This window comes from Salmo trutta, chromosome 25 (genome assembly GCF_901001165.1).
Source record: "Salmo trutta chromosome 25, fSalTru1.1, whole genome shotgun sequence".
In the NCBI taxonomy this organism is placed as follows: domain Eukaryota; kingdom Metazoa; phylum Chordata; class Actinopteri; order Salmoniformes; family Salmonidae; genus Salmo; species Salmo trutta.
In genome coordinates this window covers 23,393,087-23,419,687 of record NC_042981.1, presented here as the reverse complement: position 1 = coordinate 23,419,687, position 26,601 = coordinate 23,393,087, and the positions used below count along the sequence as shown (strand labels likewise).

General features: G+C 40.9%; 1 protein-coding gene across 1 annotated transcript in view; it reads left to right on the top strand.

Annotated features, from left to right (window-relative positions):
• The window catches only part of LOC115162184 (gamma-aminobutyric acid receptor subunit beta-1-like), a 57,673-nt gene that overhangs the window by 30,633 nt on the left and 439 nt on the right, over positions 1-26,601 (top strand). The window contains exons 5-9 of the mRNA XM_029713244.1: positions 3,260-3,342; positions 10,065-10,199; positions 10,445-10,597; positions 23,223-23,476; positions 23,657-26,601. The exon at positions 23,657-26,601 is cut by the window's right edge and continues 439 nt beyond it. Of these exons, the coding sequence (XP_029569104.1) occupies positions 3,260-3,342; positions 10,065-10,199; positions 10,445-10,597; positions 23,223-23,476; positions 23,657-24,031 (1,000 nt within the window). The 3' untranslated portion in view covers positions 24,032-26,601. The remainder of the gene's footprint in view (positions 1-3,259; positions 3,343-10,064; positions 10,200-10,444; positions 10,598-23,222; positions 23,477-23,656) is intronic.

Here is a 26,601-nt window from a genome sequence, read left to right as displayed (position 1 = left end):
TGTAGCACAAGTGCCGTCGGTGACGGCAGCCACCCTCCCTTCCCTCCCTTTAGTTTAGGGGGATTTTTTGTTGTTTTGTTTTTTTTTGTTTATTTATGAGGTACATCGGGGGTCTGCACCTTTGGGGGGGGTACTGTCACGTCCTGACCAGTATAAGGGTTATTTGTTATTGTAGTTTGGTCAGGACGTGGCAGAGGGTATTTTGTTTGTGGTTCGGGGTGGTGATTTATTTAGTAGGGTGTTGGTTTAGTTAGTTCTGGGTTTTTGGGGTTATGTTCTAGGTTTGTATTTCTGTGGTCTCTAGTCTTTTTGTATTTCTATGTCTAGTTTATTGGGGTTGGACTCTCAATTGGAGGCAGGTGTTTTCTTGTTGCCTCTGATTGAGAGTCCTATATATGGGTATGTGTTTGGTTAAGTGTTTTGTGGGAGATTGTTTCTTGTTTTGCCTGTGTGAGCCTGACAAGACTTTTGTTGTTCGTGAGTGCTTAGTTTTGTTATTTTGGTGTTCTCTTTATTTAAAATAAATTACAAGATGAGCATCCACAATCCTGCTGCGTTTTGGTCCTCTATTCCCGACGACAACCGTTACAGATGGGGAGGGGATGTTAAACACCAGGGTAATTGGGAGTGGGTTTAGCGCTTGTAGCTCTCCGAGCTCTCTGCTGGAAGGTAGGGTACACCCTTACTGACGCCCCTACGGTGCTCTATTTTTACCCCATCTCTGCAGCTGCTTTATAATTCACCCAGACTTCCCTAATGCATTTGGTGTGTCCGAGACATGGTCCACAGCCACAGAATTTTCAGCTGCAGTGTAAGATAAATTATGCCCAGGGCTTTTTAGTTCACAACATCGTTGTGGCTGAAATTGACAGATATTGGTCTCACTGGACATTCGCTATCACTTGGTGAGGAAAGTGGCTATGGGCCAGTGAGATGAGCTTTTACAGGGCAGGGCTCTTGGATTGGACTAAGACCAGAACTAATGCACTGCAGACAGCCACTGGACTTTGGGATGCCCTTTACCTGTGCATAGTTCTAATGCTACATTCCAAATCGATTCCTAGCCCCTTGGCACTACATCTGGATCTGAAAGGATTGGATTGGTAAACAGCATGGTTATAGCTCAGCCTTGCCCTCTAATAGGCAAAAACTATCCAATACTTTCAGATCAGCATTGGTAGTAGGGGCTAGGGGAGGATTCAACATGTAGTACTATGCTTTCCAGGTTTTGGCAATAGGTTCTTTACCCAAAATGAACAAGTGGCAGCTTGAGTGAGTTTTAAGCGCTCAGCGATGTTTAACATTTTGTGGCAGGAGAAGCTAGAGAGTAATGGGGAAACAGCAGAGGATCCCTGGAAGAGGATCCCTGGAAGAGGATCCCTGGAAGAGGATCCCTGGAAGAGGATCCCTGGAAGAGGATCCCTGGAAGAGGATCCCTGGAAGAGGATCCCTGGAAGAGGATCCCTGGAAGAGGATCCCTGGAAGAGGATCCCTGGAAATGTCTCAAACAGCTAGAGGGCTCAGGTTGGGTTAGGTGAATTCATTGCTGGCTATTACTCATATATTGTCGGTCCCACTGTATGTGTGTGTGTCTGCACGCTCTTTTTCTCAGGTCTCCTCTCATTTTAAACAGGGGTCATGCAGTGGAAAATGGATACAGAAACTTTACAGTAGTGGTTCCCTGTTCACAATGATAAACCAATGTGCAAACATGTTAGTTGTACAGGGCAACAGGAGCTTGGTGGCACCTTATTTGGGGAGAACGGGCTTGTGGTAATGACTGAAGCAGAATCAGTGGAATGGTATCAAATATATCAAACACATGGTTTCCATGTGTTTGATGCCATTCCATTTGCTCCGTTCTGGCCATTATGAGCCAGAACTGTAAAGTACATATGTTGTTAAACAAATGGACTTCTCTGAACATCTAATGTTATCTGTGAACAGTGACACCACCACACTATCTAAAGTAATCCTTTACTCAACATAAGTGGTTTACATAAAAATCTATATGAAATTGACCTATTCTCATCGTATGTGGTTTGTGAGCATTGAGAACTCCACAAGGGATGTGACTCTGACCCTTTCCCCCCGAAGGGCCAGCCAACCCCTCGGCAAGCAGCTTGTAATAAAATGTGGCCACAACCTTGACCCTTTTCTGTCAGAGACCAAATAAACGGCATGAATACATAAGCACAGCCACTTCACTGTTTGTGAACATTTTGGGTTTAATCAATACTTCAAGAATAAAAGCACTCAAAAATGCAATCCGCAATCGTCAAATTGAAGTGTGCTGTTTCAAATGACACCTAAAAGCGAAGAAGTCACAGATTTTAAAGTCTGCTGGTGTTAATTCTTAAGTAATCGTAGTGGTAATTAAGATGGAACATAGAGCATTTTAAATAGGCAGGGCACAGTATGAAGCAGTATGAAGGCAATTATGGGAGAGAAAAAGAGTTGAATTTCCAGTGAAACCATGGAGAGATTTGTGCGACAGAACGCTGAGTACAGTATGTACTTTCTGTGCTTCCTGAGTCAGTGTGCGAGATGGATGCGTTTTTCATTTCTCTCTGTTATTAGGTCAACCTTTTTCACTGCACCTGGAAGGGTTTACATGACATTTTATGAAATGTAATACACCTCCGCCCCAAAAAAACATTTTATGTAGGTCTCATATTTAACTCTTGTTTCTCAAGTGTTCCTGACCATACCATACTACTCCTGATTTATGATACGTCTTCACACATATTGTATACTATATGCCCTGCACTTATAAAGACACACAGATGTAGCATCTTCATTTGAACCAGTTTGCTACAGCAGGAAAATAATCCTGCAACAACAGGAAATGTGAGTTATTATGTGGATTATAATTAATGACATTTTTGTAGGGATTAATACATTTTTCGTAATGAAAATAAAGTGGAAATTGCAAACTTCAGAATCCTTTAACCTCAAATACACTTCAAGTTTTCAAGTTTCCTCCATTGCAAGTCTAATGACAAACAGGGTGATCAAATTAAGATCCTACATCTGTACATTATGGTAAGGGTTAGTGAGATAGTAGTCCTATGGGATGTGGGGGTATATTTCACATTTCTGTGCTAGATACAGTATATGCAAATGATAGAGAGAGAGGGGTGGGGGAAAGTAGAGATTCTCTCTCTCTCTCGACATAGCTACCCCCCTTCACTCTTTATCTCTCTCTCTCTCTCTCTCTCTCTCTCTCTCTCTCTCTCTCTCTCTCTCTCTCTCTCAGGATCACCACTACTGCAGCTTGCATGATGGACTTGCGTAGATACCCACTGGATGAGCAGAACTGCACCCTGGAGATCGAGAGCTGTGAGTGACATCACTGTAAAATCACTGTAGTGTAGAGACTTATCTCAGCTTCATGTGGGCTATTTATCACTACTATTTATCACCCCTAGCCTTTTGGGGGCCTTAAGCTAGATTTGTTCGGTTGGCCCCTCCCACCTTGCAGGCAAAACATTTTAGTGCCACCCCCCTTGGCAGTGAATAATTTCCTGCAATTCTACACATGTGGACATGGCATAAGTCAGTCATGCCAAAATGTGTAGAATTGCAGGAAATTTGCTTTAAAATTGCAAAATTGTCCAAAAAACTAAAAAATGTTCTCTCCACCCCATCACAAAACTGGTCAGTAATTTGGTGATGATTACTACAATGTTTCGATAGCTGGCTAGGCTACCGTACCAAGTAATCTATAAAAAATTGCTAATTGAGTGGCTGTCAGTGATTGACATAACAAGTGAAAAACTGCTGATGCACAACCAAATTTCGAAATTGCACCGTATGCATTCTACTTTTCAGTAAGTTGAGACCCTGACTGAGTTCCCCAAAACATTTAAAATATATATATTTTGTATATTTTTGGGGGTCGAGTCCCCCTAACGGCCATGGGACTCTACACACAGTGCGTAGTCTGCGTATAGGCAGAGGCGGCACTGATTACTGGGCAGGTTTTTGAAAGCTTGTGCCTATACATAGATCAAAGGTCTACATGACTATGGGTGCTATTGAATATATCCTAAGGGCCAGTTTCCCGGACCAAGATTGAGCCTATTCATAGACTAAAAGGCACTTTCAATGTAGATTTTCTATTGAGCATGCTTTTTAATCCAGGAATAAACATAATCTGGGTCACTGAAACCGGCACTAGCTACATCCTTCAATTATAACATTCTTCTCGCTCTGTTTTAATTAATCTACACATCTTGTGATAACTTTCATTCAGTCGGTTTATTTTCACACATTATTCTGTTACACAGGTCTATGTACCTCATTTAAGGCATAACTCTATTCCAAATCATGGCAAAATATCTTCCCAATCGAGCACATGACGTACATTAAGCAGGAAAACAAACAACAGCACTTTACGTCAACTAATGCAAACTGCCATTTTTTGTTAAATCAAACTTGGCCGGAGTGTTTCAGTTGAATAATACATGTTACCTACATGGATTGTTAAATCAGTGTAACAGACATGGATGCTTAGCTTTGGTCATTATGACAAGGTTATAGCAATCACTATAAGGCCCTGTGGAGCTGCTGGATTAATGGATTGACCGGGTTGATGTATATAATACTTTGGGCAACACCTTACTCAAACCTTCTATCATATCATTGGTCTTAATTATGAGAGTTACCTAGGCGCAATAATACTTTTTGCAACAATCAAGACCGCAAGCCAGACAAAATTCAACTGGCCTATTTATATAATGAATATTAATTCGGAGGGCAGAAATAATTCAATATTAAAGCATTGGACCTCTCACTAAAGGCTTCAGTCATACAAAAACTATACTTAAATTTGAACTGGTTTTCGAGCAGATTAGTAAGAATGGCTCACCTGTGTTCAAGAATGGCCTTTTTCCCTTCATTCAGATTACAACCTCTCACTTTTAGTTATTTGAAAATGAAAATCTCAAATATCCCTATAAATATTACAACAAATATTATGGTTAAACTCAAATATAGTTTTTGATAAATGTTTTTGTATACATTTTGTAAATTATACCATAAATAGGACTGGTGGAGTTATGTCACACATGCAGTTAACAAAAATTACAACCAACTGATTGCAGCATTAACGCAAAAATGAAGGAAGCATGTGGAAAGGGGAGAAGGTAAGGACCTTGTCCGTCGGCCCTGCATTAAAGACCAAAATTGTCTAAAGAAAATTGTGATGAATTAAAAAAAGGATACCAGTTTTATTTAAGGACCAAAACAATTACAGCTGCGCCATACAGGTTGCAAAATAGTTGGGAGGAGATTTTCAATGTACCGATTCCATGGAACATGGTTTATGAACTGATAGTCAAAATGACGCCGGATTCAAATCTTAAAGAGTATTTCAATTTAAATCATGATACAAAAGTCTTGCAACCAATAGAATGTTATATACAGTGCATTCATAAAGTATTCAGACCCCTTGACTTTTTGCAAATTTTGTTACATTACAGCCTTATTCTAAAATTGTATTTCTTTTTTACACACCATACCCCATAATGACGAAGCAAAAACAGGTTTTTAGAAATTGTTGCTACTTTATTAAACATAACACTAAAATATTACATCCATTACCTCTCAAGCTCTGTCAGGTTGGATGGGGAGCGTCGCTGCACAGCTATTTTCATGTCTCTCCAGAGGTGTTCGATCGGGTTCAAGTCCGGGCTCTGGCTGGGCCACTCAAGGACATTCAGAGACTTGTCCCGAAGCCACTCCTGTGTTGTCTTGGCTGTGTGCTTTGGGTCGTTGTCCTGTTGGAAGGTGAAATTTCGCCCCAATCTGAGGTCCTGAGCACTCTGGAGCAGGTTTCCATCAAGGATCTCTCTGTGCTTCGTTCATCTTTCCCTTGATCCTGGCTAGTCTACCAGTCCCTGCCACTGATAAACATCCCCACAGCATGATGCTGCCACCACCATGCCTCACAGTAGGGATGGTGCCAGGTTTCCTCCAGACATGACACTTGGCATGCAGGCCAAAGAGTTCAATCTTGGTTTCATCATAAAGAACAAACTTGTTTCTTATGGTCTGATAGTCCTTTACCTGCCTTTTGGCAAACTCCAAGCGGGCTGTCGTGCCTTTTACTGAGGAGTGGCTTCCGTCTGACCACTCTACCATAAAGGCCTGATTGGTGGAGTGCTGCAGAGATGGAACTCTGGAGCTCTGTCAGAGTGACCATCGGATTCTTGGTCACCTCCCTGACCATGGCCCTTCTCCCCATATTGCTCAGTTTGGCCGGGCTGCCAGCTCTAGGAAGAGTCTTGGTGGTTCCAAACTTCTTCCATTTAAGAATGATGGAGGCCACTGTGTTCTTGGGGACCTTCAATGCTGCAGAACTGTTTTAATACCCTTCCCCAGATCTATGCCTCAACAAAATCTTGTCTCTGAGCTTTACAGACAATTCCTTTGACCTCATTGCTTGGTTTTTGCTCTGACATTATATAGACAGGTGTGTGCCTTTCCAAATCATGTCCAATCAATTGAATTTTACCACAGGTGGACTCCAATCAAGAAGAAGAAACATCTCAAGGATGATCAATGGAAACAGGATGCACCTGAGCTCAATTTCAAATCTCATAGCAAAGGGTCTGAATACTTATGTAAATAAGGTATTTCTGTTTTGTACGTTGTATAAATTTGCAAACATCTAAAAAAAAAACTGATTTCGCTTTGTCATTATGGGGTATTATGTGTAGATTTATGAGGGGAAAAAATACATTTAATACTTTTTAGATTAAGGCTGTAACATAACAAAATGTGGATAAAGGGAAGGGGTCTGAATACTTTCTCAATGCACTGTATATAGGGGATATAACCATCACATCTCTGCAGATTATTTTGCAAAGCGACAAAATCATTAGATCACTTGTTTTGGTACTGCCCATATGTAGCTTGTTTTGGGTCGCAGATTCAGGAATGCCTGAAAAATTGCAACATTTACTTGGAGCTAACTCTGCAAATAGCACTGCTGGGTGATTTGAAAAGTCATAGTCAATTGATCAATAGTATAATAATACTCTTAGGAAAAATGTGTTTTTAGTTGCAATCTGTAGAAACTATGAGAATAGGAAGATTCAGATATTTTGTGAAACATGACAGTGGAAAAATATATGGCAGCTAGAAATCAAAACTCCAAGGTCTTCAGAGATATATTGGAGGGGTTGAGGGTAGATGAAGGCTGGGACTAAAAACAAACAAAAGATAATTATTATAAAATGTACTGTGTCGGTTATATATATATATATATATATATATATATATATATATATATATATATATATATAAGCTGGAAGTAGAAGCCTAAGTATTGTTGTCCATTAGTTTACTTCAATTAGGGGAGAGGTGTTAGGGTTAGGGGCAAATAATAAAACATTTAAATATATATATATATATATATATATATATATATATATATATATATATATATATATATAACCGACACAGTACATTTTATATTAATTATCTTTTGTTTGTTTTTAGTCCCAGCCTTCATCTACCCTATATTTAAAATGATATACAGTACCAGTCAACATGTTGGACACCTACTCATTCAAGGGTTTTTCTTGATTTTTACTATTTCTACATTGAAGAATAATAGTGAAGACATCAAAACTATGAAATAACGCATATGGAATCATGTAGTAACCAAAAAAGTGTAACACAAATCAAAATATATTTTAGATTTTAGATTGTCCCTTTGCCTTGATGACAGCTTTGAACCCTCTTGGCATTCTTGGCGGCAGGTAGCCTAGTGGTTAGAGCGTTGGACTAGTAACTGAATGGTTGCAAGATCGAATCCCCGAGCTGACAATGTAAAAATCTGTCGTTCTGAACAATGCAGTTAACCCACTGTTCCTAGGCCATCATTGAAAATAAGAATTTGTTCTTAACTGACTTGCCTAGTTAAATAAAAGAAAAAGATTCTCGCAATCAGCTTCAAATGGAATGCTTTTCCTACAGTCTTGAAGGAGTTCCCACATATGCCGAGCACTTGTTGGCTGCTTTTCCTTCAGTCTGCAGTCCAACTCATCCCAAACCATCTCAATTGGGTTGAGGTCGGGTGATTGTGGAGGCCAGGTCAACTGATGCAACACTCCATCACTCTCCTTGTTCAAATAGCCCTTACACAGCCTGGAGGTGTGTTGGGTCTAATGTCCATTGCTCGTGTTTCTTGCCCCAAGCAAGTCTCTTCTTATTATTGGTGTCCTTTAGTAGTGGTTTCTATGCCAATTCGACCATGAAAGCCTGATTCACGCAGTCGCCTCTGAACAGTTGATTTTGAGATGTGTCGGTTACTTGAACTCTGTGAAGCATTTATTTGGGCTGCAATTTCTGAGGCTGGTAACTCTAAGGAACTTATCCTTTGCGGCAGAGGTAACTCTGGGTCTTCCATTCCTGTGGCGGTCCTCATGAGCCAGTTTCATTTCAGCACTGGTTTTTGCTACTGCACTTGAAGAAACTTTCAAAGATCTTGACATTTTTCGGATTGACTGACCTTCATATCTTAAATTAATGATGGTCTGTCGTTTATTAAAGCTGTTCTTGTCAAAATATGGACTTGGTCTTTTACCAAATAGGGCTATGTTCTGTATACCACCCCTACCTTGTCACAACACAACTAACTGATTGGCTCAAACGCATTAAGGAAAGAAATTCCACAAATGAACTTTTAACAAGGCACACCTGTTAATTGAAATGCATTCCAGGTTACCTCATGAAGCTGGTTGAGATAATGCTGAGTGTGCAAAGCTGTCATCAGGCCAAAGGGTGGCTACTTTGAAGAATTTCAAATATAAAATATATTTTGATTTGTTTAACAATGTTTTAGTTACTATATGATGTGTTATTTCATAGTTTTGATGTCTTCACTATTATTCTACAATGTAGAAAATAGTCAAAATAAAGAAACTTTGGAATGAGTCGGTGTGTCCAATCTTTATGTGTGTGTGTGTGTGTGTGTGTGTGTGTGCAAAAAAAAATATATGGGGTATTGTAAATGATGCAGACAATTACATTGATAGAAGCCACAATATACTGTACAGTATCTACAATATTAATGCTGATCTACCCCCTAAAAAAATAAAAATAAAAGAACAATCAAGACTAAGGTTACTGCTAGCGTGGATGTGGCCTTAAAAAAGTTATTATATATTTTTCATGTTATACCCTCACGGAAATAGCAGGTGCAAAGTGTCTAGCTGTGGGCATTCTGATCCAGTTTCTGGCTGTGGGCATTCTGGTCCAGTTTCTAGCAATGGGCAATCTGGTCCAGTTTCTGGCTGAGTACAGTCTGGTCCAGTTTCTAGCAATGGGCAGTCTGGTCCAGTTTCTGGCTGTGTACAGTCTGGTCCAGTTTCTAGCAATGGGCAGTCTGGTCCAGTTTCTGGCTGTGTACAGTCTGGTCCAGTTTCTGGCAGTGGGCAATCTGATCCAGTTTCTAGCTGTGGGCAATCTGGTCCAGTTTCTGGCTGTGGACACAGATACATGGGAACACATCTCCAGTGCTGCTGTGCTATTCTTCGTAGTCTCATTGAAATCAACTATCTCCATATTGGTCTACACATTTCTTTACACATCATTCTCCCATACTCTTATGGCATCAGGGGTGATGTGATAACCCAAGACCCTCTCACACATAAATTAAATGAATGGGAAAGAAAGACAAAACCACTGATTGAGTACAGGCAGTAATGAGAAGCAACTAATTCCCTGAAATCCTGCGGTTCCCTTTAGATAAGCGGAGGAGTCTGACGGGAGAAAAAGCCAACCCAGTCCAATTAAGTTTGCCTAATTACTGAAAGGCCAATAACTGACTGTTTCATTCCTTTTCCAACTAAGACCAGGCAAAGAGAAGTGTTAGAAAAAGACTTGAGCCACCGCTTCAGACAAGTAAACTCTCAATGACACACGTTTCTGCCTGTCCATGTTGAATGACGTTCCATTCTGTTAGATTCTCAGCTGGGTACACTGGCCGTGACATACGTAGCCTTCTGTCTGTCCATTTTAGATGATGTAACAGTCTCTCCCTCTCGCAGATGGGTACACCACTGATGACATCGAGTTCTACTGGAAAGGTGATAATTCAGTGACTGGGGTGGAGAACATCGAACTGCCCCAATTCTCTATAATAGACTACCACATCCAATCCACAAAAGCAGTGTTTGCTACAGGTAACAATCTGATTACTAACCCTTACAAGAGTGTATTATTAATTAAAGTTTCTGATGTTCCACTTAAGAGTGTCTAACGTTAGAGAGTGTGGCAGATTGTAACTGCCACATAAGCACCGGGTAGAAGTTCTCTCAGGCACAGAAAATAGGATAATCTTACCCCTAAATGCTAAACTGACCTTAGTTCAGCGTCTAGTGGGAAACTTCATCCTACTCCGATGTGAAAACTGTGTTTGGTCTCCCAGGCTCCTACCCGAGGCTCTCTCTGAGTTTTAAGCTGAAGAGGAACATTGGCTACTTCATCCTACAGACCTACATGCCCTCGACCCTGATCACCATCCTATCCTGGGTCTCCTTCTGGATCAACTATGACGCGTCTGCGGCCAGAGTCGCTTTAGGTCGGTGTCTTTGGGTTATTCTACGGGTTGTCCATGTGGGGGGGGAGGTTAGGTCGGTGTCTTTGGGTTATTCTATGGGTTGTCCATGTGGAGGGGTTCAATAAAGAGTCACGTCTGAATGTCTTTAGTAGCTTTGGGTTACCAGGTGTAGGCATGTGTTGTACTGCCTTCCAGGCAGGCAGAATGTGCCCCTTCACACAGCCGAGTAAATGCTTCTAGTTATAGTGAGTCCCTCGATGGACAGTGTGTACTTGCACACAGCCTCTTAGGTAGAGTGTATATTTACACACTTCCCTTCTTGGCAGAGTGTACCCTTACACAAAGCCCCCTAGGTAGAGTATACTTACACACACACACACAGTCCCCTTAGGCAGAGTGTACACCAAGGTTATTTTAGTAAACTGAAACTAAAAATAACAGTAAATAATAAAAAAAAAAACGATTCAGTAAACTGAAATAAAACATTTGACAAACCTGTTTGAAAAACTAAAACTATACAGAAAATATTATCTTGGACTCCAAAGCTAACTAAAATAAAACCAAAAAAACATGTATTTATGTTCTGGGGGGGGCAAAAATGTAATTGGGTTTTCAAGCTTCTGAATCTGACTAGTGACATTGACTTTAATTTAAAGGTAGACTCAGTGAGATGGCATTGCATGTATCAACCAATGGCTGCGTGCCACGTCATCGATTGTGCACTCGAGCACCAGATTGCTATAAGATGTCGGTCGTGTTTCTCTGCTCAGATTTTGACGCATGCCAGATCTTACAACGCCTGGATAAGTATTTTACCTATCAGCTCTTAATGGTATTGCAATCTGGTGCCCGACTGCACAGCCGATGACGTGGCACGCAACCATTGGTTGATGCATGCAACGTCTGAGCAGGGAAACGCGACCTTGATGTGGTTAGCTGATATGTAAAATACCTATTTAGATCTGGCAGGCGTCAGCAACGTCTGAGTAGATAAGCGTGATACAATATTTTTTTCTCACACAGTTACACAGAGTATCTGCGCATGTGCAAGGGTTCGCTTCACGCTGTTTATAGTGCGGTAGCCAGGGAACCAAAACAGAGAAGTTGAGCCTCACGCTTCAATGCTCATAGTTGTTTCAGAAATTGACCCACTATTTCTGTTTACTTTCTGTATTTATGTCATATTGCTGAGTTTTCCTTTAAGGAAGGCTTTCTGTTGATATCTGTGCTCCTTGGTGTCCTTGTCCCTTGTAGCTAGGGTTGCACATTTTGGGGAATATTCAGAGGTGGAAACTTTCCGTGGGAATTAACGGGAATATATTGGAATGAGTAGGAATTAACAGAAATATATGCAAATTAATATTAATACTAGTGTTGCACCGATATGACATTTTTGGCTGATACCGATATCCATTATTTTCCTTGCCAAAAAAAACGATACCGATATTTAACATTTTTGCTGCCTTTTTAAGCATTCTAGTACAGTTAAATAGTTAACACACATACATGGACGCAGCGGTCTAAGGCACTGCATCTCAGTGGAAGAGGCATCACAACAGTCCCTGGTTCGAATCCAGACTGTATCACATCCGGCCGTGATTGGGAGTCCCATAGGGCGGCGCACAATTGGCCCAGCGTTGTCCGGGTTTGCCCGGGGTAGGCCGTCATTGTAAATAAGAATTTGTTCTTAACTGACTTGCCAAGTTAAATAAAGGTTACACACAAACCACACACCACACTGACCAAAAAGTTATTTTGTTGGCATTTACATATGTCCCCATTACCAGTAAAACATAATCAAACCTATTTCTTTCACTTACTTGCTGTGCTGTTTCGTTGTTCATTTGTTCAGTCGTTTCATTCTCACCCAGGATTTCTATTGAACGCCATTTGGGTCTTTCCATGTAAAAAAAGATGCATGTCAAATAACACTATTTGATGCGTCGAATAAGCTTGTTGACCAATCAGGACCTGAATATGACTGCACGTCACATAATCATTTAACGTGTTCATACATTTTTTACGTAGTTATTGCACATTGATTACACTATCACTCGTATTGCATATGTCACAACGATTCATCGATACGTATGCTATGATGCTGGTAAAGTTGTCTCACGCGCCTACGGTGCTGGTCATAAAAGCTAGCTAGCTAGCTCATGGATGCAAACAATGTTCTTCCCCAAAAACATAGCAAAACGACAATCTGTTTCAGTAGCTATAGTTAGCTAGCTAACTATATAGCTAGGTGTCATCATCTAAAATAACCCTCATTTATAAGACCGTTTTTATTTGATTAATGGTGGTCGGACCCATCTATGTGAAGCTAGCCACTATAAGGATTAGCCTTCAAAATAAAAGTATGTCATTGACAGTGATGCAAATGACTACAAATAGTAGAATTATGCCATAATTTAATAGATCATGCTAAACGAGGTTAGGAATGTTATATAAAGTCAAGATAAAGACAATTTGTTAATTTGACAAAAATCTGTTGAAATCACACTGGATGTATTATAGTACAAAAAAAATGTACAGTACAAAAAATGTACAGGACAAAAAAATGCATGAAATGAAATGTATGCATTCACTACTGTAAGTCACTCTGGATAAGAGCGTCTGCTAAATGACTAAGATGTAAATGTAAAATGTTATACTTTAGAATTGCATTGGGGGTATACTTATTTCACTGTACAGCCTTACCAATGGATTGTGGATCAATGACATGGGGCATCAGTCTACTCAGTGACACCCAGAGAACATTAGCATCGTAGCTCTTATTGCGGGACTCTGAATCAACTGTGAATTGATCCACATTAATTGTCAACCTATGTGTATTGAACACTATTCCCAAGAAAAACAATACAGCGTGGATGTTTTGGAGTCTGATAACTCTGAGGAGGACGTTGGGAAAAATATATATTGGATATTGAGTGGACTGTTACCCCATTTCATTGATCCCCAATCCTTAGTTAAAGCTGTACAGTGCAATATGAATGTCAATACACGCAATAGGCTGACTGGGGAGGTTATTTCACATAGTCACAGTCCCGCGATAAGAGCTACAACGCTAATATTTGCATAAACTCTTCACAGTTGTGTTCTGTGTGTGTCACCAAGTAGACTGATACCCCATTTCATTGCTTTACATTCCAACCTTGTTTAACCTTATCTAGTCTAAATATGGCATGATTCCACCAATTGTAACCTTCTGCATTACTTTAAGAGGTACTTTTATTTTGAAGGCAACCCGAAAATTCCACTATTGTGCCTAATCCTTATTGTGGTTAGCTTCACAACACATACACCTGTCAAGTCGAGTCTTATTAGCCAAATTAAGCTAGCTGGCTGCTTATAACGTTAGCTTTGGGCAACAGGGTTAAGTAGCTGGCTAACTATTTATTTTCATGAACTGAAGTTCAATTTCAATAGGCGAGCAACAAGTGGCTACCTAGCTAATACGTATTCACAAGGATTCCTAAATCATTGCTAAGAATAGTGAAAATGACTGCAGTTTCTACTGGTCATTGTTTTCTAGGTACCAAGATAAAGCTAGCTAGCTACCCCAGAAGTTGCGGTCGAACAAATAATGCTTTATTACCAACTTGGTTTTGTAAACACAATGTTCGTAGCCAGTGTTTGCTTGATTGCATACTTTTTTGGACAGCTTTGACAGTGCTACTCATAGTAGTGGTGGTGCTTGGCTTGCACATGCAAATTCAGAACACATAACATTCTATAATAGAACTGTGTTATTTGACATGTCAAATTAAAAGCTTATTTAACGCGTCAAATAGTGTTATTTGACGTGTATCTTTTTTGATACGCAAAGACCCAAACGGCATTCCATAGTATGTTGTGAAGCTAATAGCAGGGACGCTATTACTGTAACTCCGGTAGGGCAACATCTGAACAATAGCGCACTTGGTAACGTTAGTGTGTACCGGTGCTCGACTAGTCAAGAATGCCAACATCACCCACGACAGAGAACGGTTGATTGTCAAGGGCAATGAATTCCATTATCTTGGCGTTAATGGATTTCGCCTTTGAGTTGTCTAGCTGAAATTTTCTTACTCTTTCAAATGAATGCTCGACTTGTTGACTGCTCGATCCACACAGCAGACATTGTGGGCTAGGTTAGGAATGCTGTGTTGCACGTGTAGAGCAAAATTTTAAGTGGCGCCATTATGTCATGTACCTACATTATATAGGTATGCACGTCAGCTTTGACATCAGTTTTTGACATCGGCGTTAAACTAGACATCGGGCCGATAATGATGTTGGCATTTTTAGCTAATATCGGCCGATTCCGATATGTTCACCGATTTATATCGTGCATCCTTAGATACCATTTAAATGTAGATGTTTTTTTGCATTGGATATATTTACCATATCATATGGAGACAGAAACATAAATCTTTTACCTTATCATAAGTAGACATAATTGCAAATGATTAAATCCTTTAATTAAATGAGTTGACTCTTCACATGGGATGATTTCACTGAACAACAAAAGAAAGGGAATATTGAATGATCCCAATGATCCATCACATCTCCCAAAAACATTTTCAACATACATCTGTAAAATGATAGTCTAGAAACTAAAGCTTTGGTCGTCCCTCTCTCAGGCTTCCATGTCTTCTCCCTGGACCTCCTCAATGTCCACCTCTTGAACATCAGACTCTGAGGCCTCATCTTCACTGTCACTTTCCAACCTTGTTGAGGATGGCTCGTTGTTAGGCTCAAAAAGCCTCAAATTTGCCCGGATGGCCACCAATTTTTCAACCCTTGTATTGGTCAGCCTGTTGCGTGCTTTGGTGTGTGTGTTCCCAAACAAGGACCAGTTGCGCTCTGAGGCGGCTGATGTTGCTGGGATTTGGAGGACGATGTAGGCAAGAGGGGAAAGAGCCTCAGATCCATAAAGTCCCTTCCACCAGGTGGCTGATGAGACATGTTGGCACGACTGCCATATTGCATCTCCATCCCAAAGCCCTTGCTTGGAAGTGTACATCGCCAGACTGCCAAGAACCTTGCCCTCATCCAGGCCAAGGTGGTGAGACACGGTAGTGATGACACCATAGGCCTTGTTGATCTCTGCACCAGACAGGATGCTCTTGCCAGCATACTTGGGGTCCAACATGTACGCTGCGGTGTATATGGGCTTCAGGCAGAAGTCTTCACGCTTTCTGATGTATTTCAGAACTACAGTTTCCTCTGCTTGGAGCAACAGTGAAGTGGGCAGGGCAGTACGGATTTCTTCTCTTACATCTGGAAGCAGAGACTGAACATCAGACAGGATGGCATTGTCTCCCTCAATCAGTGCAATGGCTACTGCTATAGGTTTCAGGAGTTTCAGGCTGCTTACTACCACTCTCTCTCAAAATGCATCATCCAGGAGGATCCTCTTGATGGGGTTGTCCATATCGACAGACTGTGATATGGCCATTTCTTGGAGAGACTCCTTCCCCTCCAGGAGACTGTCAAACATGATGACAACACCACCCCAACTGGTGTTGCTGGCCAGCTTCAATGTGGTGCTCTTATTCTTCTCACTTTGCTTGGTGAGGTAGATTGCTGCTATAACTTGATGACCCTTCACATACCTAAACATTTCCTTGGATCTCTTGTAGAGTGTATCAATTGTTTTCAGTGCCAGGATGTCCTTGGAGAGCAGATTCAATGCATGAACAGCACAGCCAATGGGTGTGATGTGAGGGTAGGACTCCTCCACTTTAGACCAAGCAGCCTTCATGTTTGCAGCATTGTCTGTCACCAGTGTAAATACCTTCTGTGGTCCAAGGTCATTGATGACTGCCTTCAGCTCATCTGCAATGTAGAGATCGGTGTGTCTGTTGTCCCTTGTGTATGTGCTCTTGTAGAATACTGGTTGAGGGGTGGAGATGATGTAGTTCATTATTCCTTGCCCACAAACATTCGACCACCCATCAGAGATGATTGCAATACAGTCTGCTTTCTCTTGATTTGCTTGACCTTCACTTGAACTCTGATGAATTCTCCATCCTGCAAATGAGTAGATAAAGCATGTCTGGTTGGAGGGGTGTATGCTGGGTGAAGAACATTCAGAAATGTCTTCCAATACACATTGCCTGTGAGCATCAGAGGTGAACCAGTTGCATACACAGCTCGAGCAAGACATTCATCAGCATTTCTCTGACTACGTTCCTCCATTGAGTCAAAAAAAATCTGATTCCAGGAGGACCATGAGCTGTTTGCTATCGATAAGGTGTCTGATTCATCATTTTCACCTCGAATAGAAGTTGAGGGACTTTTGTCAGAGGTTGCTTGTTGTGAGCGCCGAGGGAACTTTATGCACTTGGCCAGATTATTCTGCATCTTTGTGGGATTCTTCACATATGATTTGGCACAGTATTTGCAAATGTACACAGCTTTTCCTTCTACATTAGCTGTAGTGAAATGTCTCCACAGAACAGATAGTGCTTGTGGCATTTTCCTGTATAGATTCGATTTTTTTTTTTTAAGAAAATAAAAATACAATTCCATGTACAGATAAATAGTTAGATTAAACAACTCCTTTGTAAGATAAATGTTTTAAAATGGAACATGGATGGAATTAACACCTCAGTTAGCAGGCTCAAGGTAGCAAAAACTAACTAGCAGAAATTGTTAACAAATTAGAAATGATTTAAGCACACTTTGCTGTTGGCTACTATTTACTAGTTAACAAAAAATTATGTATGTCATATAGAATATATTCACCCCACCCAGTGTTGTAATCAAAACTTACCAGAAAGCATGTAGTCCTTGGCTCAGACAGTGTAATAGTGTGGGCTCAATAGCACCTCATTAGTGTGCAAGATCTTGAGAATCAGCTGTGATGGAAGAATGCACTGTGCATGCAGAGGGTTGCAACTCCATTGAATTGGGGATAGTTTAAACAAAATATGCCACAAGACCTAGAATTGCCTCGTGTATCCCACAAAAAAAGGTTCACTGTTATAAGCTAACGTTTTTGATGAATTTAAGCAAAATTCCCAGGAAGTTTCCGACCCTTTGCAACCCTACTTGTAGCGTCAGCTGTGTTCTTTGTGTCAGTTGCCCTGTCTAGTTGTCATTTTTTTCTATTTGGTTTTTACATTTTAATTTAAGCACTTTGCGATTATTCTGTATAATGAAAAGCGCTTTACAAATGTAATAAATTATTATTATTATTTGTATCACCTTGTGCATTACTGCCCCACAGTAACATGAAGTGAGTAACCTCTCAAAAATCACAAAAACTATACAACACATAGTCTCCCAAGCATAGTTTTTTTTTTGTCCCTAAAACTGAAATGAAATAATATAAAAACTAAATAGAAATGTTTTTATAAAACTTGTCAATCAGATCTGAAAACTAACTGAAACTAAACTGAAAACGAATCTAAAAACACAAAACTATAATAACCTTGGTGTACACTTACACACAGCCCCCTAGGCAGAACTTGTACTTACACACAGCCCCCTAGGCAGAACTTGTACTTACACACAGCCCCCTAGGCAGAACTTGTACTTACACACAGCCCCCTAGGCAGAACTTGTACTTACACACAGCCCCCTAGGCAGAACTTGTACTTACACACAGCCCCCTAGGCATAACGTGTACTTACACACAGCCCCCTAGGCAGAACTTGTACTTACACACAGCCCCCTAGGCAGAACTTGTACTTACACACAGCCCCCTAGGCAGAACTTGTACTTACACACAGCCCCCTAGGCGGTATGCATCCATGCACACGGACACAGTCTTAAGATAGACTGACACACACAGCCCCAAAGGCACAGTTAAGGGCTACCTATTCATCCTCCAAAGCACAGTGATTCTTTAGGTGCTTACTACCTCATCCAATATGGGTTTCCTTGCAGCCACGACATGGAGGTCAGAGATGAATCCTGAAATGCTCATTGTCATCAAGGTCGAGTGTACACACAAACACACACCCCTCAGCAGAGTGTGTCCTTGTGTCCTCACATGCATGGTTGCCCTACCCCTGAGGCAGTTTGTATCCTTACAAAACACACAGTGGACTAGCTACTGACTCATTGGTGTGCATCAGTGATATAACCTGAGTTTAAGGTGAGAGATGAAATGTACCAAAGCAAAGAAGCAGAGAACGTTATCTGTGGAACAACTAAAGAATCAGTAAACAACACTTTGAGGCATTATAAGGGGGTGTTACCGTAGCTAGCGAAGAAACGGTTGCTAACTAACTGTAAAAGTGTAAATATTTCACGCCACAGTTATTAAGCTAGCTAGAGCAACTGATGCTCCTATATTTTTGAGCTAAATACCATAACACTGCTTCCGGTCTTTGTTCCTGCCTACAAAAAGGGGGGCTCCAGTTTTGTTTACATTTTGCTTGTGAAGTATCAACTTTCACAGGTTATTGGGTTTAAATAAAACACATACAGCATACACAGATACTGCATTTGCTTTGAATGGTAAGTGGTTGCATTTTCCAAGTATTTCACACTCTTCTGTCAGCTTGTCTACTGTTTATAGTGTGCATACTGGCAGGCTTACTGTTATCAATATGATGGCACGTTTGAGGGTGTGCTTTACCCAATGATGCATAGTAAACCCCAGATGCATATATAAAATGCATGGATATACTTTTGTGTGTGTGTGTGATATATATATATATATATGTGTGTGTACAGTTGAAGTCAGAAGTTTACATACACATAGGTTGGAGTCATTAAAACTTGTTTTTCAACCACTCCACAAACTTCTTGTTAACAAACTATAGTTTTGGCAAGTCGGTTAGGACAAATACTTTGTGCATGACACTAGTAATTTTTCCAACAATTGTTTACAGACAGATTATTTCGCTTATAATTCACTGTATCACAATTCCAGTGGGTCAGAAGTTTGTATACACTAAGTTGACTGTGCCTTTAAACAGCTTGTAAAATTCCAGAAAATTATTTGAGTCAATTGGAGGTGTACCTGTGGATGTATTTCAAGGCCTACCTTCAAACTCAGTGCCTCTTTGCTTGACATCATGGGAAAATGAAAAGAGATCAGCCAAGACCTCAGAAAAATAATTGTAGACCTCCACAAGTCTGTTTCATCCTTGGGAGCAATTTCCAAATGCCCGAAGGTACCACATTCATCTGTACAAACAATAGTAAGCAAGTATAAACACCATGGGACCACACAGCCGTCATACCGCTCAGGAAGGATACGCGTTCTGTCTCCTAGAGATGAAAGTACTTTGGTGCCAAACGTGCAAATCATTCCCAGAACAACAGCAAAGGACCTTGTGAAGATGCTGGAGGAAACAGGTACAAAGTATCTATATCCACAGTAAAACGAGTCCTATATCGACACAACCTGAAAGGCCACTCGGCAAGGAAGAAGCCACTGCTCCAAAACCCCCATAAAAAAGCCAGACTATGGTTTGCAACTGCATATAGGGACAAAGATCGTACTTTTTGGAGAAATGTCCTCTGGTCTGATGAAACAAAAATATAACTGTTTGGCCATAATTACAATCGTTATGATTGGAGGAAAAAGGCGGAGCCTTGCAAGCCGAAGAACACCATCCCAACCGTGAAGTACCGGGGTGGCAGCATCATGTTGTGGGGGTGCTTGCTGCAGGAGGGACTGGTGCACTTCACAAAATAGATGGCATCATGAGGTAGGAAAATTATGTGGATATATTGAAGCAACATCTCAAGACATCAGTCAGGAAGTTAAAGCTTGGTCGCAAATGGGTCTTCCAAATGGACAATGACCCCAAGCATACTTCCAAAGTTGTGGCAAAATGGCTTAAGGACAACAAAGTCAAGGTATTGGAGTGGCCATCACAAAGCCCTGTCCTCAATCCCATTGAAAATGTGTGGGCATAACTGAAAAGGCGTGTGCGAGCAAGGAGGCCTACAAACCTGACTCGGTTACACCAGCTGTGTCAGGAGGAATGGACCAAAATTCACCCAACTTATTGTGGGAAGCTTGTGGAAGGCTACCCAAAACGTTTGACCCAAGTTAAACAATTTAAAGGCAATGCTACCAAATACTAATTGAGTGTATGTGAACTTCTGACCCACTAGGAATGTGATGAAAGAAATAAAAGCTGAAATAAATCATTCTCTCTACTATTATTCTGACATTTCACCTTCTTAAAATAAAGTGGTGATCCTAACTGACCTACGACAGGGAATTTGTACTAGGATTAAATGTCAGGAATTGTGAAAAACGGAGTTTAAATGTATTTGGCTAAGGTGTATTTAAACTTCCGACTTCAACTGTATATATATATATGTATGTATGTATGTATGTATGTGTGTGTGTGTGTGTGTGTGTGTGTGTGTGTATATATATATGTATGTGTATGTATGTGTGTGTGTGTGTGTGTGTGTGTGTGTGTGTGTGTAATAATATGTATGTATGTATGTATGTATGTGTGTATATATGTATGTATGTGGCACTGTCTTAGGAAGCCACCTTTCCAACAAGACAATTTGTCAACTTTCTGCCCTGCTAGAGCTGCCCCGTTCAAATGTAAGTGCTGTTATTGTGAAGCGGAAACGTCTAGGTGCAACAACGGCTCAGCCGCGAAGTGGTAGGCCACACAAGCTCACAGAACGGGACCACCGAGTCCTGAAGCACGCAACGCTTGAAAATCGTCTGTCCTTGGTTGCAACACTCACTACCGAGTTCCAAACTGCCTCTGGAACCAATGTTAGCACAATAACTGTTCATCAGGAGCTTAATGAAATGGGTTTCCATGGCTGAGCAGCTGCACACAAGCCTAAGATCACCACGCGCAATGCCAAGCGTCGGCTGGAGTGGTGTAAAGCTCGCCGCCATTGGACTCTGGAGCAGTGGAAACACATTCTCTGGAGTAATGAATCACACTTCACCATCTGGCAGTCTGACAGACAAATCTGGGTTTGACGGATGCCAGAAGAACGCTACCAAATTACAGACTGTAAAGTTTGGTGGTGGAGGAATAATGGTCTGGGGCTGTTTTTCATAGTTCGGGCTAGGCCCCTTAGTTCCAGTGTAGGGAAATCTTAACGGATAACGCTACCTGCCCAAATGCATAGGGGCAACTGTAAAGTTTGGTGGATGCTTAACGCTACAGCATACAATGACATTCTAGACGATTCTGTGCTTCCAACTTTGTGGTAACAGTTTGGGGAAGGCCCTTTCCTGTTTCAGTATGACAATGCCCCAGTGCACAAAGTGAGGTCCATACAGAAATTGTTTGTCGAGTTCGATGTGGAAGAACTTGACTGGCCTGCACAGAGCCCGGAACACAACTCCATCGAACACCTTTGTGGTGAATTGGAATGCCGACTGCGAGCCAGGCCTAATCACCCAGCATCAGTGCCCGACCTCACTAATGCTCTTGTGGCTGAATGGAAGCAAGTCCCCACAGCAATGTTCCAACATCTAGTGGAAAGTAGAGGCTGTTATAGCAGCAAAGGGGGGACCAACTCCATATTAATGCCCATGATTTTTTAATGAGATGTTGGACGAGCAGATGTCCGCATACTTTTGGTCATGTAATGTATCTGCAAAAAATGTGGCATTTTGTCCATGAAGTATATAATGTGGAACTGATTGTGCTGATTATAATATGACTTTATTTCTCACTTTACATGTTACTCTTACATGAGTCTCACACCTAAGTGAGTAATATACATAATTGTATACAGTTCATACATGTAGCCTACATGGGTGTAGATAGTTCTGTAAACCAAGTCTAACAAACCTATTAGTCTTATATACTGATGACGTTATTTTGATCTAACAGTTTTGTGTAGACCAAACATTGTATGTATAGACTAAAACAATGCCCAAACGAACAGTGATCTTCCATCTTGTGATCCCAGTTCACATATCTAATGCAGTAACGCAGGGCACATTTTTACATCCATCTGTTTGTATGAAGTGAGCAGTTGTGAGATGAGGTGAAGTGTATGAGCAGTGAGTGATTGGAATGCCTGTGTGCTGAGCCATGTTGAGTTGGGTCAGCTTGTTCTTGTTAACTCCCAAGAGTCTGTGTCACAGTGAATGTAGCATTGTGGCTGAGTGACAACTTCACACCAAGGCGCTATCTAGTTGTGCATTGCTCTTCTGAGAACTGTCTCGCTTGAATACAATATAACACTGTTCTGGATCTATGCTTGTCCAGTGCTTTCACCTGGAGCTCAGAGGTGTCATGCATGTGACGGGCACTGATGGCAACTGTCATTTGACATTTTCACAGGTAAATGTAAATAAGGTATGTATCAGGTCAACGTAGGTAACATATTGGTATGCACTCCCTTCAGACGAAAAAAAAATGTTTTTTCCCCCTTGTTCCCACACCTTGGTTTAATACATCAACAATAATATGACTGGTATATTAGCATTCTGACCTTGTACCCCATACAGAAGTCCATGCATTTAGAATGCAGCTTTGGACTGGATTGAATTATCTAGATCATCAAGTCATGTAGAGGGCTTTTCCACATCCTTGTTTCTATGATACCCAGAAGTCTCCCATTTCTTAGGGCACGTGTCTTGAAAGACAAAAGCCTACGCACCCTGTATAGGAGCTTAAGATCCCTCATCTAAACCCTAAACTAACCATGACCCTGAGCCTTTCCTTCCTTTCCCTTCCTCCCCCAGGCATAACTACTGTGCTGACCATGACCACCATCAACACCCACTTGAGAGAGACTTTACCCAAAATCCCCTATGTCAAGGCTATAGACATCTACCTGATGGGCTGCTTCGTGTTCGTCTTCCTGGCCCTGCTGGAGTACGCGTTCGTTAACTACATCTTCTTCGGACGGGGGCCTCACTTGCAGAAAAAGGTGGCAGAGAAAGCAGCTCAAACCAACAATGAAAATAAGAGCCGATTGGAGAGTAACAAAGTGCAGGTAGGAGTGGGGGGTCTCGCGTTTCGTATTCAAAGTCTCTGGCATATGAAAATCAACAAAAAAGATGAGTTGGCATTATGGGCTTAAATGTTTTCCAAACTTCAAATGATCAAAGCTCATGGTCTGTTGTGTTCTGTAATATATTGTGACCTCATTTCCTGTTCCCATCTCCCTCCCCAGGTGGACGCCCACGGCAACATCCTCCTGACCAATCTGGAGATCCGTAACGAGATGGGTGGGATGGGTGGCATGGCCGGGATGACCGGGGCCGAGATGATAGGGGCTCTCAACGACCCGCGGGCCACCATGTTCTCCTACGACAGCGCCAGCATACAGTACCGTAAGCCCATGGCCAGCCGAGACCTGTATGGTCGACCGGCCCTCGACCGGCCTGTCGGCCACAAGAAGAGTCGTTTGAGGAGGAGGGCGTCGCAGCTCAAAGTCAAGATCCCTGACCTGACGGACGTCAACGCCATAGACAAGTGGTCCCGCGTCATCTTCCCTATCGCCTTCACCTTCTTCAACCTGGTCTACTGGCTGTACTACGTCCACTAGGGTGCGTGGCTATTCCCGCTAGAGGTTTGTTTAGCTAGCTAGGTTCTTGTACAGCAAGGGTAAAAGAGAGGGGAGTTAAATTCAGCCCCGTTTGTATGACTTCTGTTTGAGGAATGCGAGGTGCAGCGGGTGTCTTTTCAATGTAAATACAATTTATTATATGATATAAATATATATATATATATATATAAAAAAAGAGAAGTATAATTTAATAAATTCTCTCACCTTTTTGTTGTATTTATCCGTACAAAATAGAAATAGTGAAAATTAGTACAGAATTAAGAGGCGGTGAAGGTGTTCACCTGCAAGTCTGAACTTTGTGCCAAAAATGGACTTTGGTGACATCATTGTTACTCTTAGGCTGCAACTGCCTTTTATTTATTAGGAAATCCTGTTCTCACCTTATTTCCTCTCAGCCTCTGCATGTGGACCGTAACACAACTTTTATTTGCTTCTAAAGAGAAAAAAAACATTGCAAAAACTGTGGGTAATAACAAATACATTTTTCTCTTAGTTAAACCCTATCTTGTTATTGAAGCAAATCCTTGCTGAGTTAAACTTCATCTTGTGGTTTAGGAAGTCCTTGTTTGGTTGAACTCCAGCTCTGTGAATAAGGTAGTTCTCATTTGTTTTAACTATGAATAAGTTCATCCTCCCATGATTAAGGCAGTTCTCATTGTGTTGAGTCCACACCTTGTGACTAAGGCGGTATTCAGTGAGTTGAAGAACATGCTACCTTGCATGTTCTTAATGTGTGACATGATTTTGTTGGTTAATGCTAGATGCATGTGTGCTTACCGGCTTTTTGCACTGTAAAACAAAGCCCGTTTTCTTTCCTTTGTATGAAACCTTAGCAAAGGCTCCATAGTTGAGCCTACCTGTATTATAAATCATTCTACTGTATGCTTTTGAACAATCATTGCATTTAGGGTAAGTACAGGGCAGAAGTGAATTGGAAATCAACTAATCTTAAAAATCTAAATTTGTATCTATTCTCACAGCGTCTGTGAGCATGTAAAATGTAATTTTCTTTAAAAGAAATCAGGTAAAGAATGACTTATGATGTCACCATGCTTTCGAAACCACATAAAAATGCGCAAGCCCTGATAATACATGCTGTAGATGGTTGAGCCAAGTGCAGCCAACACAAAATCTCTGTTCAAATACACAGTACTGTACAGCGTATTTGCACATAGTATAGTAACCTATAGTGCAGCTCGGCTATTCAAAAAGTTCTATGTTAAATGGCAAACACAAGTAGATGTACTAACATTAACATTATACTAAATTATCTCCACTCATAAACACCTTGGCCTCTGTGAAAACTGTTCCAGCATCAGAAAAACTGGCTTAGCATAAAGCGGGATATTCTCCAGCTATAAGATTTGCCATGGAAATCCATTGGCCTCATTGCTTTGGTGCATAAAAAGAACAGGAGTGGTGCGCTGAGGTGCTTTTTGATTTGGATTCCAAAGAATTTGTTCACTCCCCTGTAATTATACTCAAGCCTGGTGATCAATTGTATGAACCTGAACAATTCCCTGTAATTCCCACTTGATTCGTTGCTGGTTTCATTGCTGTTGTAGAAAAAGCTGTGCCAGAATGGGTACTATATCAGTTCAACAAAACAAATAAGATAAGTACTTATAGCCTTGTAACGGTGTAATTTGGTAGCATTAAAGGGCAGCAATTAGTGTCACAATAGATGCATGTAGTAAGCTTACAAAGTATGCTATGTGGCTGTAAATTAAATTAGATTAGGTTGTACTCTATTACATCCTTTGGAACCTTACAATTTGGATGATGGGGGAAAAAAGCTAAACTGGCCTCGGCAGCATTCTAAGCAATCCTAACTTTTATTTTCACAATGATAATATCCTGCAGTTCTCTCTGTTTGGCAGGCCGTTACATTCAGATCTGGCCAGTCCATGTCTACGGCTCTCAGATGATGACAATTTCTCACATTTGAAATTAAAATATCTTCATTTTTCTGAATAAACAACGGTAGTGTTTCTTTCCCTCTATAATAAAGCAGGGTACTTTTCCATGGCCAAAATGCTTTTGCTCATGACTATTGCTTTGCTTAGCTATCACAATGGCCAGGGACTATTTTGATGTAACTACTTTATTATTATAATAGCGGGTGGATTCCAAGTAGACATGTGAACTGCTTGTGTTATCAGGGCTTACATAAAAAAGCTAAACCAGATAGGCTTCTACAGGACACAATAAGTAGCAGTGTGCTCTCTCCTCATGGCTAAATATTGTGCCTTTAACAAGAATCTCAATATTTTCACAGGGTTTAACTTAACTTATAACTAGTGTGTAGAATTTAAAAGAAAGAACTTGTACTTTTTTTAGAGAAGATGAAGAAATTAAACTGTAGTCAACTACACTGACTGACTTTTATGATGCTCTAAATACGTATTCAAAGTAGATAGTGGTCAGACATTCCAGCATTTATGATGACAATCTGTAAATTCAATGCAGAAAATGTCCTGCAAGTTTGGTTCTGTTGCTGTTACTGTCGTTGTTTTCAGGTGGAATGGAATTCTATGGACTGGTGAAAG